A 22,706-nucleotide genomic window follows, 5' to 3' on the forward strand; every position below is an offset into this window, starting at 1 on the left:
CAACAAAATGAACACAGTATTGTACCGACACTGAAATAAACCTTAAGACTCAGTTCAGTCTCCCCTTCTTGAACAACCTACTTTATAATAATTAAGTTAATGTCTCATCACTTCTGTGTAGGCGATGGAGTAAATGCTCCATTCCGTTCAAAATAAGACTAATAATATTAATCATTTATGAAAAACACTTTGAAGAAAAAATGATTTATACTAAAACGTATGTCGATACAGTATTGTACGTAGCATAATTGTGAAAAAACTTCAACTCTAAGTGCTTGTGAACAGGATGGCTTTGCAGGGGTGATGTCAGACCAGAAACACAAACCAAAACAAGGAATGGCGGGGCAAACCTAGATGCTACGGCGTGCAGTGTTTTTATTAAATAACAAAATTAAATATTTAAACAAAACACAAAACACTTTTATACAAAAGGGCACGTTGGCCAAACAAACAAACAGAACAAAACACGTATCGTGCTGGAGTAGACCCAGCACGCTTTAGCAATTGTTTTATATTTTATGATTTAGGTTATCTCGTCTCTCTACTCCAGTTTGGCACAGACGTTTCTGACATGTCCCTTTTGTGCTAGAAGTCATTAGATCCTTTTGCATGGAAGGCCATGGCTGCAAGGACGTGCTGTTCTTTGATTGACCCAGATTCAGTTAAAATGTGTTGCCCACTGACGATGGGAATGGGAATGTAGAGATGGGAGTCCAGCTAACAAGATTTAAGTTTTTGCAGGTATCAAGGAAAGACCCTGGTCACCCACACCTGTGATGTAAAATGCTGGATGCACAGGCCTGTTGTGGTGCATAGCTACTTTGAGCCGAGCCAGGAGGAGAATTTGAATCTTGCTGGGAACGAGCTGATTTATTACCTATGGATTGCATGCTATAGAATGAAATACATTGCTAATAGTAAAGTTGTAGGATTCTGTATGTTGTATCCTTTTAAATAAGTCCGTGTAAGGCCTGCGTGAAGTTCATTGCACTGAAGGTCAGGCCGACCTGCTGAAAGTTCCAATCCTCCCTTATCAGACAAAAGCATCTTTTTTTAATTAGCTCAGAGCCTCAAAACATTCTGATCCAGCGAGAGCAGAATGGCAAACTCTGTGGAACAGAGTTAATATACCAGAAGCAATCATACTAGGTTCGATCATAGTAAGTGTAGCACCCGGGATGATTTGGACAGGGGAAATTATAGAGTTAAATAGTAGGGGACCTCTAAGTTGTGACCAAGATATGGGTTTCCCTCACACAAGCCCTTTCAATTAAATGAGAGTTAATAGTCACAAGTGCAGTTTAAAATTGCCTTTACAAAGCAGTTTTATTAAATAATACAAAATGTATAAAAATCAGCACTGTTAGGATGTGCCAAGTGGGAAGCACACAGACAACAGAAGGTTCGTTGCAAACTTTCGTTTTTTCCTTTTTAATTTTTAAAAGTTCCAAAAACTGAACTGATCAAAATCATATCAAAACACATTTGCAAAGAAAATAAATAAATAACTTTTTACAAAATAAAAATATCCTAAGTGCAGGATGATTCATCTCTTTTTAGCAGGAACAGACAAGGAGACATTTTCAGGATACACCAACAGCACCCATTGCTCTAAACCTTCTCTTCATCTCTGATTATTTCAACTCTGATCACCATTCCTCTATTGTTCTGCCACAGCCTCCTTTTATACTGGGCAGAGGTCACTCCTCCCCCAGGAGAGAAACCATTAACCAGAACAATACACTTTAGAAACCACTTCTATACAGTCAGCAAACTAGTATATAAATATATCAAAATAGTTATATAAAATCACTAGGTTTTATATTAAAATACAACCTAGAACTATTAAAATAAATGTGCAATTTTACTTTTTATAATTTACAACACCCCTTGAACAACACCCCTTGACTTTTCATGGAATGGTCTGCCCTTCAGTTATACCACGGTAACAGTAAAATTTACTTGAGCCTTTGAATCAGGCTTTACGGTACAACCGAGGTGTTATATGTGACACACAATGATGGCGCCTCCAGGTAATACCTGGCACCACATGGAACTCGCAAACGCCATTAACAAACAAACAGTAATTATTTTCTTTGAATATTTCTTTTAGTTTTGTTTTTTATAGATAATTTAGGTTACTGAATAACAAACCACGCATTTCTCTGGGAATGTGCCCCCTCACAGGGAAATACGCACAGAGCATTCAGCATAAAGTAACTTTTTTGTTTCTGTTTTTTTTTCCCTCTTCTCCCATCCTGGCTTCTACCCACGGCATTACCCAACACCAAAGGTAAGGACAGTCATTTTCTTATTTGTTACAAGTACAGTTATACTCTGTTTAAAACTGTTTAAATTGCTGGTTTAATAATAATAATAATAATAATAAACACACACATACATACATACATACATACATAGGGGCGGGGACACTCCACCATAGTGGTGCACTTGGAAAATACCCACTAAGTGCTTGCCTTTGACTCTGCTTCAGCAAGAAATAATTAAACAGTGCTTAGTAATTCATATTGCCTGCGTTTCTGGCCTTTTTCTTAATTAAGAATAGCTGCACAAATCAGTGAAGTATTGAAGCCCATACAATTTTGCAGTGACCTCTTTTTAGGAGTAAAAAGTAATTTGTGTGCCTTTAATTTGCAGCCTCTCATTTATAATGGCAGTAGGTTGGGAGGATGGTAATCCCCCGGCTGCTCTGTGCTGGAGGGCAAGGCAGGCAAAATATACCTGCTTCTCACCTGATTGGCTGGACGCAAGTGGTCAGGTTTCCCCTGAACAGGTGCAGAACCTGTTGTTTACTTAACTAGCTTGGCAGCTGCTGCTCTGGAGCAATTAAAGATTGTGTTGCTTAGCAGGAGGTTGCCAGGTGCAACTGGTCCTGTGAGGAGCCGTTGCATGTTTGAATGCAGAAAGAACACCTGTCAGCGGCCCAGGCAGTCTTTGGGCTATCATTCACCTCATTTCAAAATGGGGTTGAGAGCAACAAGGAGACTTATCAGTAAAAAAGAAAGAAAAAAAAATCTCTTAATAAATAATACAAAATAAAATCTCTATCTCAGCTGGAACAGAGTATCCCTAACTCTGGGAGTTGATCTGACTGGTAATAGGCTCTAGCACTACATTCTGAATTTAGTTACACAAGTAGCTTTTACAGAAACACATGTGAAAGCAAACATGTCTTTTCGATTAAGAAATATATGTAATATATAATCTTTGTTAAAATAACGTTAAGGTTGCAGTTCAAAATTACAAGCATCAGGACATGGGACGTTAAGGTTTCACGCAACCTTAACTCACCCCTATTATGACTACGCATCACACATGACATCAGTAATGACATCAGGAATAACCAATCACATGACAAATGCTCCACCAAGACTGCCCAGAAGGACATTACCTGTGTGTGTTTGTTGGTCTGCAGAATGTTGTGCCATCAGCTGGTCTTAGGAACTCATATGACAATAACGAGACAAAACAGCAGAGTTTGGTCCTCATTCTCCATGGCACTGTTCTAGAAAAAAAAAATCTATCCTTTTACTGAGTGAGATGCATATTGAAATGCATTTTGGAAACCAATGGTCTTGGATAAATGTGGTAATGCCATATTGCAGTTCAGTATTTGCATAGTGGCAAGTGCGCCTAGTTTTGCATTGAAAGTAACAGCAGTAATTATGCAACACCTATATCACATCTATAGACAATAGTGCAAAGAGTGACCTGAGTGACAGTGAGCGCAATGAAAGGGTCTTGTTCTGTCTATGATTGTGTCTATGTTGGCAGAGTGATTTCATACGAAGCATGATAGCTACAGTCCAGCAAGGATAAATTGTTTCCTGGGCAGTCTTGGTAGAGCATTTGTCCTGTGATTAGATATGCCAACATTCATGTAATTGCTGATCGCTTTTAATTCTTATCTTGTGGGAGTACTAGGATTTTCATTGTAAAAGAATAATATGTTTTAACAACCAAGGCGAAACTCACTGACAGACCGGGTGTTCTAACTCAAGGACCACTCACTTTTATATTTTTTATCTTAACAAGTGAGAGGAACTCAATGGTACAAGAAGATATTTTATTAGTTTTAGAGAAAACCTCATATATCCTTAGAAACGATACCAAAAGTCACTGCCTTAATGCAGTAGGCGATGTGTCAGTCACGGATTGGAGGAGACATGATTGGCCGCACCACTGAAAGAGGGCGTGGTGGAGAGTATTTAGGGAGAGTGGCCCCAGCAATCTGTTCCTTTTGATGTGTTTACCACTAGTAATGAGAAAGGAAGTGATCAATTTGTGAATCGTGAGTGAAGTGTTTTGTGTAACTGTGTACATTTGTCTTTGCCAGACGGCTAATACGAATCCAGGAGCTGCTGCTTCAAGCCAGCGATAAACCCGGACTGCACTGCACCTGTATTCAAACAAACACCACTGTTAAATCACTATACCTGCACCTAGAGCACACAATGTCCGGAGACGGGTCTGTATCTGTGTTGTGTGTCTGTGTTTTTGTATTATTATTTTGGGACTGCAACCTCTTGGTTTATACGCTGGCAATACCCATAGTTGGGTAGAGCCAGTATTATTATTTCAATGGTCAAGCCGACCACTAAAGAAAATAAAAAGAACTTGAACCGTGAACTTTGTGTTTGTCGTTGTCTGGAGCACCTGCATCAACCCTACACCTACACACTGCAACCCACACGTTCACAATGCTCAAAAAACTATTGCCCACAATGCAGTCATGCTGTACACACAACTGTTAATGTGTAAAATAAAAAATCACTTCAAACCTTATTGTTACTGGTAATCAGTTAGGAAGTAAACCATGCAGTGCACAAGCTTTTTAAATTCCGAATTATTTCTTTTCATCTGGTTTCCATAGTTATGGACAATTCTAACGTTTAAATGCACTGAGCTAAGACACAACATGCTGTACAATTGAAGAAAATATACATTATGAATGAGGCATTTTTGAAAAACACTTAAGATTCTGTTATAACCAGAGAGGCGGGCCACCTATTTTTATTATTAAACTTAGGTGTAGATGTACTAAGATGGGCCATTCAAAACTAGTTCATGGTTTTGTTTTCTCACGGATAGATTATTGTAATGCCCTGCTCGTAGGCGTCTCTAAAAGCACACTTACAAAATTACAATATGTTCAGAATTCAGCAGCTAGAATCCTGACTAGGTCACATGCACGTGATCACATCACTCCTGTTTTGGAGTCCTTGCACTGGTTGTCTGTCAGGTTTCGAGTTTTAAAATTCTATTTACCTATAAGGCTCTGCATGGTTTGGCTCCACAGTACTTATCTGATCTTTTATCTATTTACACTCCCTCATGCAGCTGACTCTGGACTGGTATGTGTTCCTTCTGCTCGTCTGCGCTCCATGGGTGACGGCCTTTTGTTGTTATGCCCCAAAACTGGAACACCATTCCTAAAGAAATCAGGGATTCAGCCACTTTGAGTGCTTTTAAATCTAGCTCAAAGACTTACTTTTTTAGACAGGCATTTTTGTGAATGTTTTTATCTTTGTCTTTCTTTGTTGTGATTTGTGTTTGTCTTGTAAAGCTCTTTGAGATGATTGCTTTTAAAGGCGCTATATAAAATAAAGTTTATTATTATTTGCAGGAACGCCCAGAATTACATATTCATTTAAGGCTAAAGTGCAAATAAGAACTGAGGCTTAAAGCATTTGTTAAAGTTATGCTAATAGCGTTGTTTGTTTAGTACATTTCACCCTACACTTCCAACTGGTTTGCAGCGATTGTGACAGACACAACACTTTAGTACATTACCCCTTGAAGTCGTGGCTACATTATCATTGCAGCATCATCAAATACCTTCAGCAAAGCCACCCAGGATAAGAACAGAATAAACTGTACGAATGAGAGGAGGCCATTCGGCCTAGCTAAGCTTGTCCGGTTCCTAGTAGCTCAAAAGTGCAGATTTCAAAACTTTGTCAAGTCTTAAAGGATCAAAGTGAATCAGCATCAACATCATATCCATATCATATACATACCCTCACAAATATTTATTTTAGTTGACAAAAGAAGACAAGGGTAAGAGTAAAAATGGTTGGTATCACATATTACAGTGCTGTTACCTTGTGACTTTTGTACAGTACTACGAGTTAATTTCCTATCTTTGTAAAAAAAAAAAAAACTTTAAAAATATATATTTTCTTGACCAGTACTGTTAAAAAAATTATATAAACATATTAACTTTCTTCACATTATATCTGAAAGCATTCTTTGAGCAGTCTGTGACTTAAAGTACCACATTTACTTTGTCTGACGAGTACTAGAAGTTGTGTTGGTTGGCTCAGTTGGAGGTGCTGTACCCTTTGGGCCTAGTTTACCAGTGTTCCTGAAGGGTTTTAATTAGAAATATTCTGTACTTCAGATGGGTGGTGGTGGTGATCTTTTTAAACAGAAGTTAAGACTTATGGGAGCTACAAGGTTGACAGCTTGCTCCCAACTTATATTATTTGTTGCGAGAAACAATTTCTTTAAATGATATTTATTGAAAATTCAACCACATGTATCTCATTAATTTGACTTTTCACATATTCACCAACAGTATCACAAAAAAATTCATTTAGTTTACTTTAAGCAACAAACGTAAGAAACACTAGAAAATGCATGGATGTGTTCACAATTACAATAGAAAGTGCACATTACTTGGTCACAATCATAGTCAGTTATTAAACAGAAACAGTAATAACATATTTATATTTATATGAACTGCCATAATAACAGTTTTTAAAAAATTAAATAAGATTTAACATGTAATAAGGCAGATTTCATATGCACGTAGAAGCAATCCGTTAAGCTATATCACTGTCAAAATTAAAGAATCTCAATTTCTTTTACCACAAAAAGCTAAACTGAAGATATTTTTACAACACGTGTAATACATCTTTTTACTGAACTCAAACCAAACACCTATATACTCAACAGTATAAAAATATGTTACAGACCATAAAATACAACTACAAAAACTGTGAGAACTGCATCCAGTTGCAACAGGTTTGTGCCGAATTTAGCATGGACGATATATAAATTACTTATGAAGCATTAAACAGCATCAATTCAATTGCAGTTTGTAATTGAAAAATATACAGAAGAGTGCAAAGATTTCAGATTGTCACTTGCAACCTTGCAACATTCGATATTTTACATCCCACAGGTAAAATAAACTGGAAAAGGAAATAATAATAATAATAATAATAATAATAATAATAATAATAATAATAATAATAATAATAATAATAAAAACTAAAGCAGCAGCACTCAAGGAGCTAGCTCAGATACCGTACTTGTAGAATAACCATTGCTTTACTTTGATATTACCTACAGTGTATATAGCCTTTCCTAGCTGCAAATCAGCACAGCAGGGATTTAGACTGAGGATGGGGGTGGGGGGGGGGGGGGGGGGAGGAGGGGGGGTAGTGTATTGTCTGGACTCTTCTATATGGCTTACATACCTGTAATAGGATCTCAATAGCAGAGCCAAATTAATCCATCAGAAAGTAACATTTAAACAATTCCCTTCTTACCACACTTCTCTGATTCACAGTAGTCTGTTCTTTCTACCCTTAAGTTGCCACGGACTGAAACACAGGATCTGAACATGGAATGGTCATCTAGAAGCTTTTAACCCTTTAAGGGCCACAATCAGGTTGACATGCCAGAATGTAACAGCATTACAGTACATAGTTTGTCAATGTATTTGCGTTCTTGTTTTATCGTTGGTTATCATAACACTCTCTGTGAAATTCAGGACCCACATTGACAATGTGCTTTAATATTTGTGCTATTTTGTAATTCAAGATTATGTTTATGTTTCTGGGCTTTATCATTTTCCTTACTGTGTTTTGCTATGATTCATAAGTGCTACTACGTTGTATTGAAAACTGACTCCAGATATGTTTAAATGCATTTATACCTTAACATTTGAACAAAGTAGCCACACACATATTGTGGCAGAGTAGGGGAGATGTGACAGGGCAGAGATCCTGCACACTAAGAAATGTGTGTGTTGTGGCTGCCTATGCACAGCCACAGGTTAATGTAATTGTTTAATTGGTGTGGGGATGGTGTAATTGTTGAATTGGTTTATTGAAAAGTGTGGAATGTGGTCAGATGGTAATTGAATGATTGATTGCCAATTACCCCTGGTCACACCCTATAAAAAGGACAAAGGCATGAATATTTGGTGTGGGTTGTGTAACAGAGTAACACAGTAACAGAGTAACAGAGTGACAGAGTGAGAAAGGTACTGGCAGAACTGTCTTTCTCCTTCGTTTCACTCTGTTTTATGAGGCCATTTTTTGTTTTTACAACAAACCAAGTTCAAGTTCTAATAAGGAAGTTTTATTTTAAAAAGGCTTTTATTTCCCCCCATACTTCACTAAATCAAATGTGAATTTTGTTTTTTAAAATAAATTTAAAACACACATGGAAAAGAGTCACATGGTGCTGGAATGACTGTAAAATCTAAAATGTCTGGTCCTTCAAGGGTTAAGTAAATGATTGATTTTCACATAGTTGGTCCCACATTATCACTTCTGTACAATAACGCAATAAAACACTAATATAAAAAAAAATTTCTAAGTCAAAGTCTAAGAAAACAGTCAGTAGCACCCATCAATAATATTGCACGTGCATGTTAGACCCTTTTGTACTTCTCATTATCTTCTTAATTCTTTGCTCACTCACTTAAGACAGCAATAACAAAAAAATCCATTGCAGTATGTTTGTTTGTTTGTTTTGTTGACACAGGAGGAAAAGCATCTGACTAAGCAATGAGGTACCGTGTGAAATATCCGAGGTCAACGCTTCGAAGCAGCCACTGTTGTGTGACACTGTTTCTGGGATAAGGGGCAGTATGGTGTTGTTATGGCAGTCAAAAACAAAGGGGCTTCTACAATCAGAAAAAGTGCAACCAAAAGGCAGCAAGAACAAAATAAGAAAGACTTCAATGGAAACCATCTCTTTAAGCATGGTGTCGTTCAGAGGTCAGTTCTGTTGTAAGATCAGATTTTCTAGTTCATCTGCTGAGCGGAGGAGGAACGCTGCTGACTCTCTGTATCCCGCGATAAGCTGCCTGACCGCATTTATTTCAGTGGCGTTTAGCTGGGGCCGTGAACCAGAATTGCTTGAGGAGCCTGAACTTGGTGCTAATTGTCTCTTCATGCTGAGATCAGTAGGTCCTGTAAAAATAAAGCAGAAACAAATTGCATTTAGAACAAAGGGTGCTTCAAAACACTATTCAAGTTGGAGGGGTGAGTAATAATATAACAATTGAAAATGTGAATTTGACTTTAGCTTTGCATACACGTGGAAACGTGTCTCTTCAAAAATTGTCAGGAAACGAACTACTAACTTGGCTTGTGTTTTTCATGCATTTGATCCACATTTATTTTGCCTGAAAAACACAAGCCACAATTGGGGCAACCTTGGCCCCCACCGCTTTTACAGTTGTGCCTATTTGCTTTGTGCTGGGCAAGGTTGCCCCAATGGTTTCTTGAAACTTGGCTTGTGTTTTTGATATCTCTACTTTAAATGGCTGGGCACTTTTGGTAACTTGGCATTTTTTCACATTTCCAATGTGTTTTTGTTTCAGATATCACTTCTTTTTTTACTTTATAACACACAAGCACATTACGTGAATAGCAATTTTTTTTTCTTCTTTTTTATAAATTTAGTCGTTGCTAATTATTTTTTTATTATTTTCTCTCAATTTGGAATGGCCAATTATTTTATTATGCTCAGCTCACCGCTACCACCCCTGCGCTGACTCGGGAGGGCGAAGACGAACACACACTGTCCTCCGAAGCGTGTGCCGTCAGCCGACCGCTTTTTTTCACACTGCAGACTCACCATGCAGCCACCCAAGAGCTACAGCGTCGAAGGGCAATGCAGCTCTCGGGCAGCTTACAGGCAAGCCCGCAGGCGCCCGGCCAGACTACAGGGGTCGCTGGTGCGCGGTGCGCCAAGAACACCCTGGCCGACCTAACCCTCCCTCCCCCCAGGCGGCGCTCGGCCAATTGTGCGCCGCCCCCTGGGAACTCCCGTCCTCGGTCGGCAAAGGAATAGCCTGGACTCAAACTCGCGACGTCCAGACTATAGGGCGCATCCTGCACTCTACGCAAGTGCTTTTACTGGATGCGCCACTCGAGTGCCCCAATAGCAAAATTGTTTAACCTATATTGAGGCAATGTATTGCCCTTTGGATAGGGTAAATGTAAATAGTAGCCTAGCCTGTTGAAAGGGTTAAGATGTGAATCTGTGTAGCATAGCGGTTATGTAGTTGGAGCGAAAGTATGAGTAGTTAGGGCTCAAATCATGCCATATATATATATATATATATATATATATATATATATATATATATATATATATATATATATATATATATATATATCTACAGTATTGTGGCAAAGTGGTAAGTGAATACAGGTGAGTGCAGTGCAAAGCGGATACAAAACAGACAGACAATGATTTCCAGGTGCAAGGGTGTTTATTGATTTACTTAACAATGTCCAGAGCCTTATGGCAAACACCTGTAAATAATAATGTTGGAGTGATACAGTGGCGTGTATCACTCGGTATTTGTAATTCCCCGGGTTTGACCCGCAACCAAAAGTCCAGTTTTACACACCAACACTAAACACAAAATACGAACACAGTTCCTAGTGATAGTGAATACGTGCAAGTGGTGTAATACAGTTCTCTGTGAAATGCAGGGGTGAAAGTGATGTCCGGTTTTATGCTGGCTTTCGCTACAGCTCCGGATCGTGCAACTGGTAGTCTATTAAAAACCAGACAACAGTTAACAAAACACTAACAAACACAAGACAAAACTCACGGTTAACGAAACAGCACACAGACTCCTTGTAGGTTTTCAGCACTATCCATTTACCAAGGAACAGATCACGTCAGCTATGACCCCTATTTATATCCTCGCTCGTGACCCCTAGGTTAACGAGCGCATACGCTCCTCCAGAGAAAAACAGATTAATCTCAGTTGCATAAGTATTCAACACCTTTGCTACCGCAGCCCTAAATCAGCTCAGGTGCAAATGATTTGTTTGAAGGGTCACAAAATTAGTGAAATGGATTCAGCCTGTGTGGACTAAAAGTGGTTTAACTTGTAGATAATTTCCCTCAGGTGTATAAAGACTTTCAAGCAGCAACTCACATTGTGATACAACAAAGCAATCATGAAAAAAAATAGCAAGTATATTAAATTATTACTTTTCACAGGTTTTTACAAAGGAGGACACGGACAACATGCCCCACATGTCGGCTTGTTCCTATCCAATTTTAAATAACTTTAGCATAACAGAGGCAGAAGTGTTAAAGGGACTAGGAGCTCTTAAATAAATAAATCCCCTGGGCTGGATGAGATCCTCCCAATAGTACTCAAAGAAATGAAAGAAGTTATTTACAAACCGCAAACCAAGATCATGCAACAGTCTCTTGACACAGGGGTTGTACCGACAGACTGGAAAATAGCAAACGTAATACCGATCCACAAAAAGGGAGACAAAATCGAACCAGGTAACTACAGACCAATAAGCCTGACTTCTATTATATGTAAACTTATGGAAACTATAATAAGATCCAAAATGGAAAATTACCTATATGGTAACAATATCCTGGGAGACAGTCAGCATGGTTTTAGGAAAGGGAGATCGTGTCTAACTAACCTACTTGACTTTTTTGAGGATGCAACATCGAAAATGGATAATTGCAAAGCATACGACATGGCTTATTTAGATTTCCAGAAAGCTTTTGACAAAGTCCCGCATAAAAGATTAATTCTCAAACTGAACGCAGTAGGGATTCAAGGAAATGCATGCACATGGATTAGGGAGTGGTTAATATGTAGAAAACAGAAAGTACTGATTAGAGGAGAAACCTCAAAATGGAGCGAGGTAACCAGTTGTGTACCACAGGGATCAGTATTAGGTCCTCTGCTATTCCTAATCTACATTAATGATTTAGATTCTGGTATAGTAAGCAAACTCGTTAAATTTGCAGACGACACAAAAATAGGAGGAGTGGCAAACACTGTTGCAGCAGGAAAGGTCATTCAAAATGATCTAGACAGCATTCAGAACTGGGCAGACACATGGCAAATGAAATTTAATAGAGAAAAGTGTAAAGTATTGCATGCAGGCAATAAAAATGTGCATTAGAAATATCATATGGGAGATACTGAAATTGAAGAAGGGAACTATGAAAAAGACCTAGGAGTTTATGTTGACTCAGAAATGTCTTCATCTAGACAGTGTGGGGAAGCTATAAAAAAGGCCAACAAGATGCTCGGATATATTGTGAGAAGTGTTGAATTTAAATCAAGGGAAGTAATGTTTAAACTTTACAATGCATTAGTAAGACCTCACCTAGAATATTGTGTTCAGTTCTGGTCACCTCGTTACAAAAAGGATATTGCTGCTCTAGAAAGAGTGCAAAGAAGAGCAACCAGAATTATCCCGGGTTTAAAAGGCATGTCGTATGCAGACAGGCTAAAAGAATTGAATCTATTCAGTCTTGAACAAAGAAGACTACGTGGCGATCTGATTCAAACATTCAAAATCCTAAAAGGTATAGACAATGTCGACCCAGGGGACTTCTTTGACCTGAAAAAAGAAACAAGGACGTTGGGCTCCCTCTTTGGGGCTCTGGCGGCAAAAGATACACTCTCCCACGGCGCAGGACACTCTCTCCCAGACGGCGCAGGACACTCTCTCCCAGACGGCGAAGGACACTCTCTCCCAGACAGCGCAGGACACTCTCTCCCAGACGGCGCAGGACACTCTCTCCCAGGCGGCACAGGACACTCTCTCCAAGGCGGCACAGGACACTCTCTCTCAGACAGCGCAGGACACTCTTTCTCAGACGGCAGTTGTGGAGCGGAGCTCTCTGGCGGCAGCTGCGGCACGGAGTTCTCTTTCTGAGGCGGTAGCACTGGGCACTCTGGCGATGCTGGGCTCTCTCTCTGGGGCTCTGGCGCTGGCAGCATAGGATGCTCCCTCCTTGGCGGCATGGGGTACTCTCCCTCCGGTGGTGGCGGAATTCTCTGGCAGCAGCTGCGGTCTTTCCTGCAGCGACTCCACGACCACCTGGATGACCTCATTCCACTCCCTCTCTCAGCACCGTAGCTTCTCCTGGCGCCACACCCCCAGCTGTGCTCTCTCCCACTCGTCCGTTGCAGAGCTGTCTGATTCGACGGGTAGTAGAAAGACAAATAGGAAAGAAAGAGCCACCGAATTTAAAGCCGTATCTCCCTGCCTGCGCTTTTGGTCTCCATTTTGTCATGTATGTGTTTTTAAACTAGTATTTTAAAAGGTATTAGGGTTTTAGAGGAGTGCTGGAGACAGGCTGTATTGGTTTTATTGCTGTTTTTTTGTGAGCTACGTCTCTGTGCAGATATTGAGCCTCACTGCCCTTTAGTTTTAAATTATAATTCTGTGTTTAGTTATTGTTTTAATTAACAGGCAGTGCAAACCGCTTGCCATGACTGTGCATTCTAGATCTGCCCTGTTTAAGTATAGTTTACCACCTGTATTTAATAAAACGATGTTCATTTCCCGACATAGTAGCGTTGTCTAGTTTATATTTTCCTTCTGGTATTCTGCCTGGCTGATCAGAAATAACGAGTGCTCCTCTCGGGTGCTACATATGTTCAGTAGCAATCTGCCACAAAAACTAAAGTGATTTTTTTTTTAAATAAATATAATAATTGATTCAGCATAATGCACTTGACATATCCAAATTCGATCATGATTTCATATTTCATCAACAGTATACCACAAATACATCATTTATAACATATTTAAAAGTACAATGATTGCAAACAGCATCCATCTACCTGTAATTTTAGGCAACTTGAAAACTAAACAAAAGTCTCCTTGGTGTATCTTAACCGTTTAGCTGTCACTCGCTGAAGCTGATTTTACAGGAAATATACATACAGATTCACAGTATGTGGCCTGCTGGGGTCACGTGACTGCAACTTGGATTGTTTACATCACGTGGATATGTTCGTTGTCTTCAGCATTATTCAAATGCTGGGGACAAAGTAGAATGTACAGATCAGAAAACGTGGAAATCGTTTAACAACTAATGTATGTCAAAGAAAAGGAGACGGTGTTGAATTCTCAAATGTTCTGCAACTCCCATAAACAACAACAAACATTCTCCCCATTCACTAGCGCCGTGACGCGTCCCGTTCCCCTTACAATACATGTAGCATAGACAGACGAGATAAACTGAACAGGCAACAAGTCCTGCAACAAAACAATTGTCCAGGTCGTTACAATATATATTTTTAATTTGAAAGTAAAAATATATGAAAGCACGACGGCCTTTGTGTACAAAAATCTTCACTAATATACAATTGAACAAGAACTGTTGAATGTTTATTTTCATTTCATACAGTATTAAATGTCATTGTTTATATGATAGTGAAAAATAAAGATAAATAAATATCAATACATCAATATGTACATTAATGTATTTATTTATTTATGTTTTACTTTTACCAAATATAGGCTATCCTTCAGCATAACTGGGCAGCAGTGTGGCGTAGTGGTTAGGGCTCTGGACTCTTGACCGGAGGGTTGTGGGTTCAATCCCTGGTGGTGGGACACTGCTGTTGTACCCTTGAGCAAGGTACTTTACCTAGATTGCTCCAGTAAAAACCCAGCTGTATAAATGGGTAATTGTATGTGAAATAATGTATAATGTGATATCTTGTAACAATTGTAAGTCGCCCTGGATAAGGGCGTCTGCTAAGAAATAAATAATAATAATAGCTAATTCTCAGAAATGATACTCCTTTTTTGTCCAGCGGGGACCACAAATAGCGTTACTCTCATCGACCAGTATAGACACAGGAAATCGTACCTCCTTGTGCCAATAGGGACCATAATGAGCGTTACACTCACAGGAAACCAAACATTTTCAGAGATCCAGCTCAAAATCTCATAATGAGAATGATGAAGACGGATTATGGCTTTTATGGCAAGAAATAAAAAATATAACAAAGTTCTGAGAATTCTCAACTGGCTGACTATTTTTGGGTTGTTTTTTTGCAGGCAAATGTTACATTTTAAAACAGAAATAAGTAATTTAATATAAATTATATATACATCACAATTAGTGTGTTGCCCAGTATATATCCATGTTGACAAATTAATTGTCATTAAAGTCGGATGTCCTTTAATATACATATGCATGGATAAAAGTGCCTGGGGTCTGCAAAAATCTGCAAAAAAATACATTAGAAGAAGAAGAAGAAGAAAGACATTTTTACCTTCCTTTGGCAACTTATTTTTCTTACTGTATGACAGGTATGTACTTACTTTTTTTCAACATCTCATGTAAGAGTGTTGGGAACTACAAATTAAAAGTGAATGGTGCTTTTGGCTGATTTACTTTTGCTGCGCCAATACCCTGAAAACACATAAACTATCCGTGTTGTATAGAGTTAGAGAGTCTCTGGCGGGTCTCGCACTTCGCTGTAACTTGGCGCGAGGAACTACCGCTCCTTTCGATCGATAGTTAAATAAGAATAATTAAACAGTATAGCTCATTTTAATATAACATCATTTCCATTCGATACAGTACAAATATATTTCAGATGGCTGGATCACATCAATATCAGGGTCTGCAATATATTATACATGTGTACAGACCTCAGGACCTCTGTCTGCAGCATGGCGCTGCTTGAGTCAATGAAAATGTATTGCTTTCAAACAAGGAAGTGACGGTGATCCAAGCACCAAAACTCTGACTACAACTGCATTTTAATTTAATTATTGGGACTGCTCTGTATTAGAAGGATGCTGAGTAGTTAGTACCTTATAAGTAGGGGTCTACCTAAATCGCAATTTCGTGGAAATCGGGAAATTGAGGGGGCACCGCGAAATTCACCTCTTTTAGGGGCCAATGCATACCGGACAAGTACGGAGAAAAAAAAAAGAAACCTTGTTTAAATGAACTACTGCACACCGCAAGTGACGCAAACGACATATCTTCTTTCTTTAGATATGCTTTTTTTTTATTCCTTCGCCGTCCTGTGTGCACTTAGGGAAACAAAACCCCTCTTAAACAAATAACATTTACAAAAAAATACTCCAAAGCGGTTAATGTTCTTGTTTACTGTTCAAATGACAATTATGTTTTAATCACCCTATCAAAGAGTCTGTACTGGCTTTTCTGTGACCTGTACTGTACAGTAGGAGGTGGGACAAAGTCAGTGCTGCATTGTTTTGATTTAAGTTGCTAAAATCTAGTTTTCAGCATTGGAGGTAAAATACCAGAAATGGATGACAAAGCAAAAAAAAGCAAATTATATTTTGGCTGATGATCGGGTCAAGACATTTCCCAGAGAAACTGTACATTCAGATGGAGGTAATTGTTTTTCACATCTTGTAACGTGTCTTTGGAGAAAATACCATTGATTGTTATTTAGCTTCAAAATCACACATTTAACGAAAGGCTACTACAGAGGCTGCTGAAGGGAACGTAAAATATACAGCTTTCAGAAAACAAACTTGAAAGTCAGCGCGGACAAAAAGTATTCCTGTTAGTTGTAGCCAAGATAAATCAGTACTACAAGTACAATCTAGAACAGCCACCTCACTTCAAACAACCTGCTCCTTACTTTTTAAACACAGTTAGAATTTTTAGACCCGAATAGTCACATTTTCTTTGTTTTGACTCGGTACTAATAAAATAAATTAGTGGATTGGACAGATAACATGACAACGAATGTGCTGCATATATTGCCTTTATTAAAGAATGCCAGATACCCTTGGGTAACCGAGTTTTGGGACTGTTTCTAATCGATTTCCACATCTGTATAAGTTGGCAAAGCTTTGCCTTACACCTCCAACCAATTGAGTGGATGCAGAACGTGCAGTCTCAATGTACGGGCAAGTCCGCACCAGATAGAGAATGTCTGCAGCAACTGCTGGGGGATGCTGCATGCTTGCCTTTAACAAACGACAGTACTCTGTTTTAGTAAGGAAGCGAGTACCACTATTTTTATAGTGCTCTGAAATACTGTCTACTTAGGTTTATTTAATGTTTAACTCTTAAATCAAGCTTGTACTACATACCACCCCCAGGCTTTTCATCATCGCCAAATATGTTGCTAAAACAGACCATTTTTTATGGCATATAAAAAATAAACCTGTTAAAAAAAAATTAAAAAAAACACTTCAAAGATGAATAGGGTTCCAATATTGCATCCCAGTGTTACAAAGCTTAGTAAGTCTGGTCTTTTGAATGTATGAGGCTACAGATCTGTCCCCTAGTGTAATCTGCCAAAGGATTCCAGGGGCCTGTTCATGCAGTACCACTCCAGAGCCTCTTCAGAACACAAAGCAGGGCATGTTTTCTGTGTCGGCACATAATGGCCACAAATTTCCCCCCAAAGCTTTGTCATTCCTAAAAGTATATTTTTAATATATAAATATATATAAGGTAAAATAAATGAATTAATACTGAATGAGTTTTACTAAGTCTTAGCAATTGTTGTACTATAATTACAGCAAAGAACGAAGTTGCAGATAGAGAACGAAAACTGTTGTAAGGTAAAAGCAAAGACACCAGATATGTTTCCACAACTACTGCTGTTTAGAATTGAAATTGTAATTGGGCATGAAGGAGAAATCTTCCATCATCTTAAACTGCGTAACACCTGATATTGCACCTCTTGCTTGTTGAGCAAAATGAATGTAGCACATCTCTATGCCGATTCAACAATGCTATGTCTAAGGCCTTGTGTAAATCGTGATTTCAGACTGCGTGGAAATCATGAAATTAGCCCAGTACCGCAATTTTTTTTAAGAAATAAAGAAAAATTATTTCAATATTTTTTTGTATTTCATACAAAAAAAAAAAAAATCACATTAACAAAACTGTACAGCTCTGCTGTGTGCCTGCGTGTACTATTCACCATGCACATAGTGCTGTACAGTGATTATGTCATATGAATCTGACTATATGAATCTAGGCGGGAAATTAAAATGCTACACACTGTAAACAAGAAAATGTATGGCTCTAAAAAGGCTAAAAATGTGTCTGCAGCAGATCGCGTAAAGCAGTATCCAGCAGGAGTTTTACACAGCGATGGAGATAACCTCTTCTGTACATCCTGCAACATTACTATAGATCACTACTGAAAACCGTCTGTTGATAGGCATTTAGATTCACCGAAAGAGAAAGTACATTTGTTTTATTTTTTGTTTTTTATATTATTAGAATATCTATAAATGGATTTCCAACTGGATGGTAAAAGAGGCACTGGCTGGCTGGCGCAAAACATGGTCTGTCTATAAATAATACATGTTGGACATTCATTTGTAATTTAGAAATTTTGTAAAAGTTCATGATCCAAAGACAACAAACCCCAAATGCCTGTGCTCCATGTTAACAATATAGTTACTGTTCCACTGCCCCCCATTTTGAGATGCACAGAGTGCAAGGGAAAGGGACTGTCTCGCTTTTCACAATTCAAGTGATGTTTAAACACATTTTTCAACAGGTGTGGAAATGTGTACAGTAATACATTAATTGAAAGTCTTTTTATGCTTTCTTTATGACACAACCCAGTTATATGTATTACCTTTTCGATTTATGTCAGCACCAAACAACATGGCTGGTCCCAATTCTGAAGAAAGCATTTGCTGTTATGCATGTTGCCAGGCGAACCTGATTGAGACTGGAGTATCAGCACCATTGCTAATTAACTAGATAACAGGCCTTTTGAGAGATGAGACCTGAGAACACAATCCCATTGTAATGGTTTAAAAGCCAGCATCTGATCAACCAGGGATGAAGCACTTCTATTTCTATTTGAAGAGCCACGGAACCAGGGTTACCATCTTGCATAGTCACATGATCAATGACTCATGCTCACAGTCTCTCCTGATTGGCTAAAGGCAAAACTTTCTGCTGGAAAAAAATGATTTATACGGATGACATTCATACCTCTATACATTTATGCTGTTTCTCGTGCACCGCACTGCCTCGCTGGTAACACTGTCACTCGGGACTGTTTTCTAGCTACCACATAAATTATACTTTCGACCATACACTGGTAACCAGTTTATTCACTGATGACACTGTTTTTAAGGGGAGTCAGCCAATAAGACTCAACAGAACACACAGTTTTAAAAAGACAGTACATTGACATCGTTTTTGTTGTTACTGTGCTCAAACTGCTCTTTTCTCGTTCTTGAAAGTGCTTGGAGAAACGCAATTATTCCTGCTGAAAAAATGGACCAGCAATAAATCTTTTAAAAATAGTAAAGTTAGAAAAATGAAGAGAAGCAACCAGAAATTAATTGTAGATTTTTTTAAACAATTGTAACACAGAAAACAAGTAATCTGTATTGTCTACACCTTTAAATTACAGGTTTGAATTAATGTACGTTTAGATTTCGACAGTTAAGGTTCCAGTGTATTGAATGGGGATTGATCTTTATATAGGGGACACGAGAAGTGAGAATGAGAGAGAAACGTGAGTGAGACTGTAAGCGAAACTAAACAGCTGCACTATCCCTTTTGCTCTGTAAAAATCCTTATACTGTGTACTCTTCCAACACAGCATTTTGAACCCACTTATTATGTATAAAAAATGAATACACAAGCCTTACACAATCTTCTCACAGCCAAAGGAACTAGTTATCAGAAGCCGCCTCAGAATCACAGCTACCTAGTTTGGTAACAGAACATAAAATATCACAGAGCGTGTTGAACTATCTTGTACTGCAAGTCACGGCAGTTTGAAATAAAATATGTACTTTCCATGCTCAGCTACTCTTGAGCTAAAAATACACTTCCTACAGGAGCACAGGAAGTTGTCAAGGAGGTTTTTTTTGTAAGCTTACGTTGTTATTGCCTTTTAGTTATTGAGTCAAATAAAAATAAAAGTAAATGACAATAAAATACATTTGCAAGGTGGCAGATGTTGGCACAGGTGTGATGTATATTTACTATAGGCTTGCCTACTACTTTGTAGTCCCCCCACCCCCCCTGGAAATTTGACAAATTGCATCCTGATAGTAATGATCTAGAAAACAGTAGATCTGAATGCCGCCCTTCTTAAAAATGTAATCCACTCCAACAATGTGTATTGTATTAGGTGGTGTTGATAATGGGGTAAATAAATCACTCCTGGAAACAAAAAAAATGGCAGGATTAATATAGACCAGGGTTTTCTGAGATCATGAAAATAGACCCCACTGTGTAGCGCAAACCATGTCCTGCTTTGTGTTCTGAACAAAGCAATAGCCTTCATACAAAAACTACAGCACAGCTATTAGAGATTTTATAATTTGATTACACAAATCAAGATACCATGCTGAGTATGTACTTCCTGACGTGCTAATCCTATGTTTCAGAAGATAATTACTAATTAATACAGCTACACAACTGCTGGGCCATCTTGCATCATTTTCTTTTGAAACCCCCCCCCATAAATTGCAACATACAATTAGATTTTGGCTCGAGTGATTACACTGTGTAACAATTTATTTATTTTTTTTTGTTCCTGGGTAGTAAGTGTTATTTCCTAATTCCTTATGCCTCAAAAGTATAGAAAATGGCTATTATTCCCCAAAAACTTTGCTTTTGTGACCAGGACAGTGATATTTTGAAATTTACCTATTTTCCAGAACATTCCAGATAGATTCAGTGCTGAGTAAACTTGGAGTAACTTCTAGAACTTTCTAGGACTTTCCAGTAATATAAATAGTAGTATAAATACAGGGGCCTTAAGCCTACCAGTTCAGTTTAGTTCCAGCTGCCTAAGTGGATACATATCTGCATTTTTCTGAGATGGCATCAAGAGGCTGCAAGCATCCGGCAGATGCATTTTGAGACTTCAAAATGATGGCATTCCTGATGGGTCTCCAAGGCGGTTTTACCAAGTTTCCCTGCTATCTTTGCCTTTGGGACAGCAGGGACACCAAGGCGCACTACCACAGGCGGGACTGGCCACAGCAGACCGAGTTCTCTGTGGGGAGGAACAACGTCAAGTGGGAGCCACTGGTGGACCCCCGGAAGGTGCTGATGCCACCACTGCACATCAAATTGGGCCTTATGAAACAATTTGTCAGAGCTCTAGATAAGGAGTCGGCAGCCTTCAAGTACCTTCAAGACTTCTTCCCTAAGCTGTCTGAGGCAAAGGTCAAAGCCGGTGTCTTCATCGGACCACAGCTAAAGAAGATCCTGGAGTGCAATGAATTCCCCAAGAAGCTCACTAGTAAGGAGAAAGCGGCTTGGAACAGCTTTGTCGCAGTGGTTCGGGGCTTCCTGGGCAATCACAAGGCCGAAAACTATGTGGAGCTGGTTGAGACTCTGGTGAAGAACTACGGCACAATGGGCTGTAGGATGTCCCTCAAAGTCCATATCCTTGATGCTCATCTTGATAAATTCAAGGAGAACATGGGAGCGTACTCGGAGGAGCAAGGCGAGCGCTTCCACCAGGATATACTGGACTTTGAACGCCGTTACCAAGGACAGTATAACGAGAACATGATGGGAGACTACATTTGGGGTCTGATTCGTATAATCGTAAATCTCGAAAAACTACTCACTTCTAAATCTTTTGTAGTCATTTTTGTATTACTTTAGTATAAATACATGTTAATTTGGATTCATATGTTGTTTTTTTCTGACTTTATGTGAACGAAAAGACACAAATTCGCCCGTTTTCTCATTGGAAATAGATAAATTTCAAAATATCACTGTCCTGGTCACAAAAGCAAAGTTTGTGGGGAATAACAGCCATTTTCTATACTTTTGAGGCATAAGCAATTAGGAAATAACACTTACTACCCAGGAACAAAAATTGTGTTACATAGTGTTATCTTTCTTTTTCCTTTTAATGAAAAAGGCACATCTTCAAATATTTAAACTAAAAGTAGTATAGATATTTGCTAAATGGTAATGTAATTTTGTGTGTAGCTCTGCAAGTACTTTGTTTATATTACAGCTTTCAATGTGTATTCCAAACCACTTCATGAATTCCAAATTGCATGTTTACGTCATAGTCCTCATCAATTCTGTTGATCTGAACAGTGGATGCATTAAGAGCTGAACCACTCAGCTTGAGAATTCTCAGAAAGCTCACAGAACTAATTTAAATGACTTAAGGCTCTGCAACACAAAACTACTGACTTACAATGCGTTACATATAGACACAGATTCCTAACAACTATAAAGGAATCAAATGTGAACAATTTCGAAACACACAAGCAATAAAAAAAAAAAAAAGTCTTTTTTTGCCACGTGTGTTCCCAATTGGCCTTGTGTGACAGTCAGTCCTGTTTTCTTTAAGAAGATTTCAGACTGTGCTCTAAAGAGCAATCACAAGCACACCCTGCCTCGGGGTTTACAGCTTGCTACCTGAGTTTCAAATAAAAAAACGCAAAATGTTCTGTTTTTTATAGGAAAGTTGTACAACTGGGGATGTGAAGTAATGTTGTTGAAGCTGACACCCTGGGATCCTTCAAGAAGCTGCTTGATGAGATTCTGGGATCAATACGCTACTAACAACCAAACGAGCAAGATGGGCTGAATGGCCTCCTCTCGTTTGAAAACTTTCTTATGTTCTTATAACCTCACTGAGACTACTTGCTTACTAAATATCTTGG

General features: G+C 38.7%; 1 protein-coding gene across 3 annotated transcripts in view; it reads right to left on the reverse strand.

Moving 5' to 3' along the window:
• Nucleotides 1-6,530: 6,530 nt before the first annotated feature.
• LOC117399591 (nucleolar protein 4-like) overlaps nt 6,531-22,706 on the reverse strand; it is a 95,710-nt gene continuing 79,534 nt past the window's right edge. For all 3 annotated transcript variants that reach the window (XM_033998877.3, XM_033998876.3, XM_033998875.3), the window contains one exon: nt 6,531-9,233. In XM_033998877.3, the coding sequence (XP_033854768.3) occupies nt 9,040-9,233 (194 nt within the window). In that variant the 3' untranslated portion in view covers nt 6,531-9,039. The remainder of the gene's footprint in view (nt 9,234-22,706) is intronic.

Source organism: Acipenser ruthenus, chromosome 4 (genome assembly GCF_902713425.1).
Source record: "Acipenser ruthenus chromosome 4, fAciRut3.2 maternal haplotype, whole genome shotgun sequence".
Lineage (NCBI taxonomy): Eukaryota > Metazoa > Chordata > Actinopteri > Acipenseriformes > Acipenseridae > Acipenser > Acipenser ruthenus.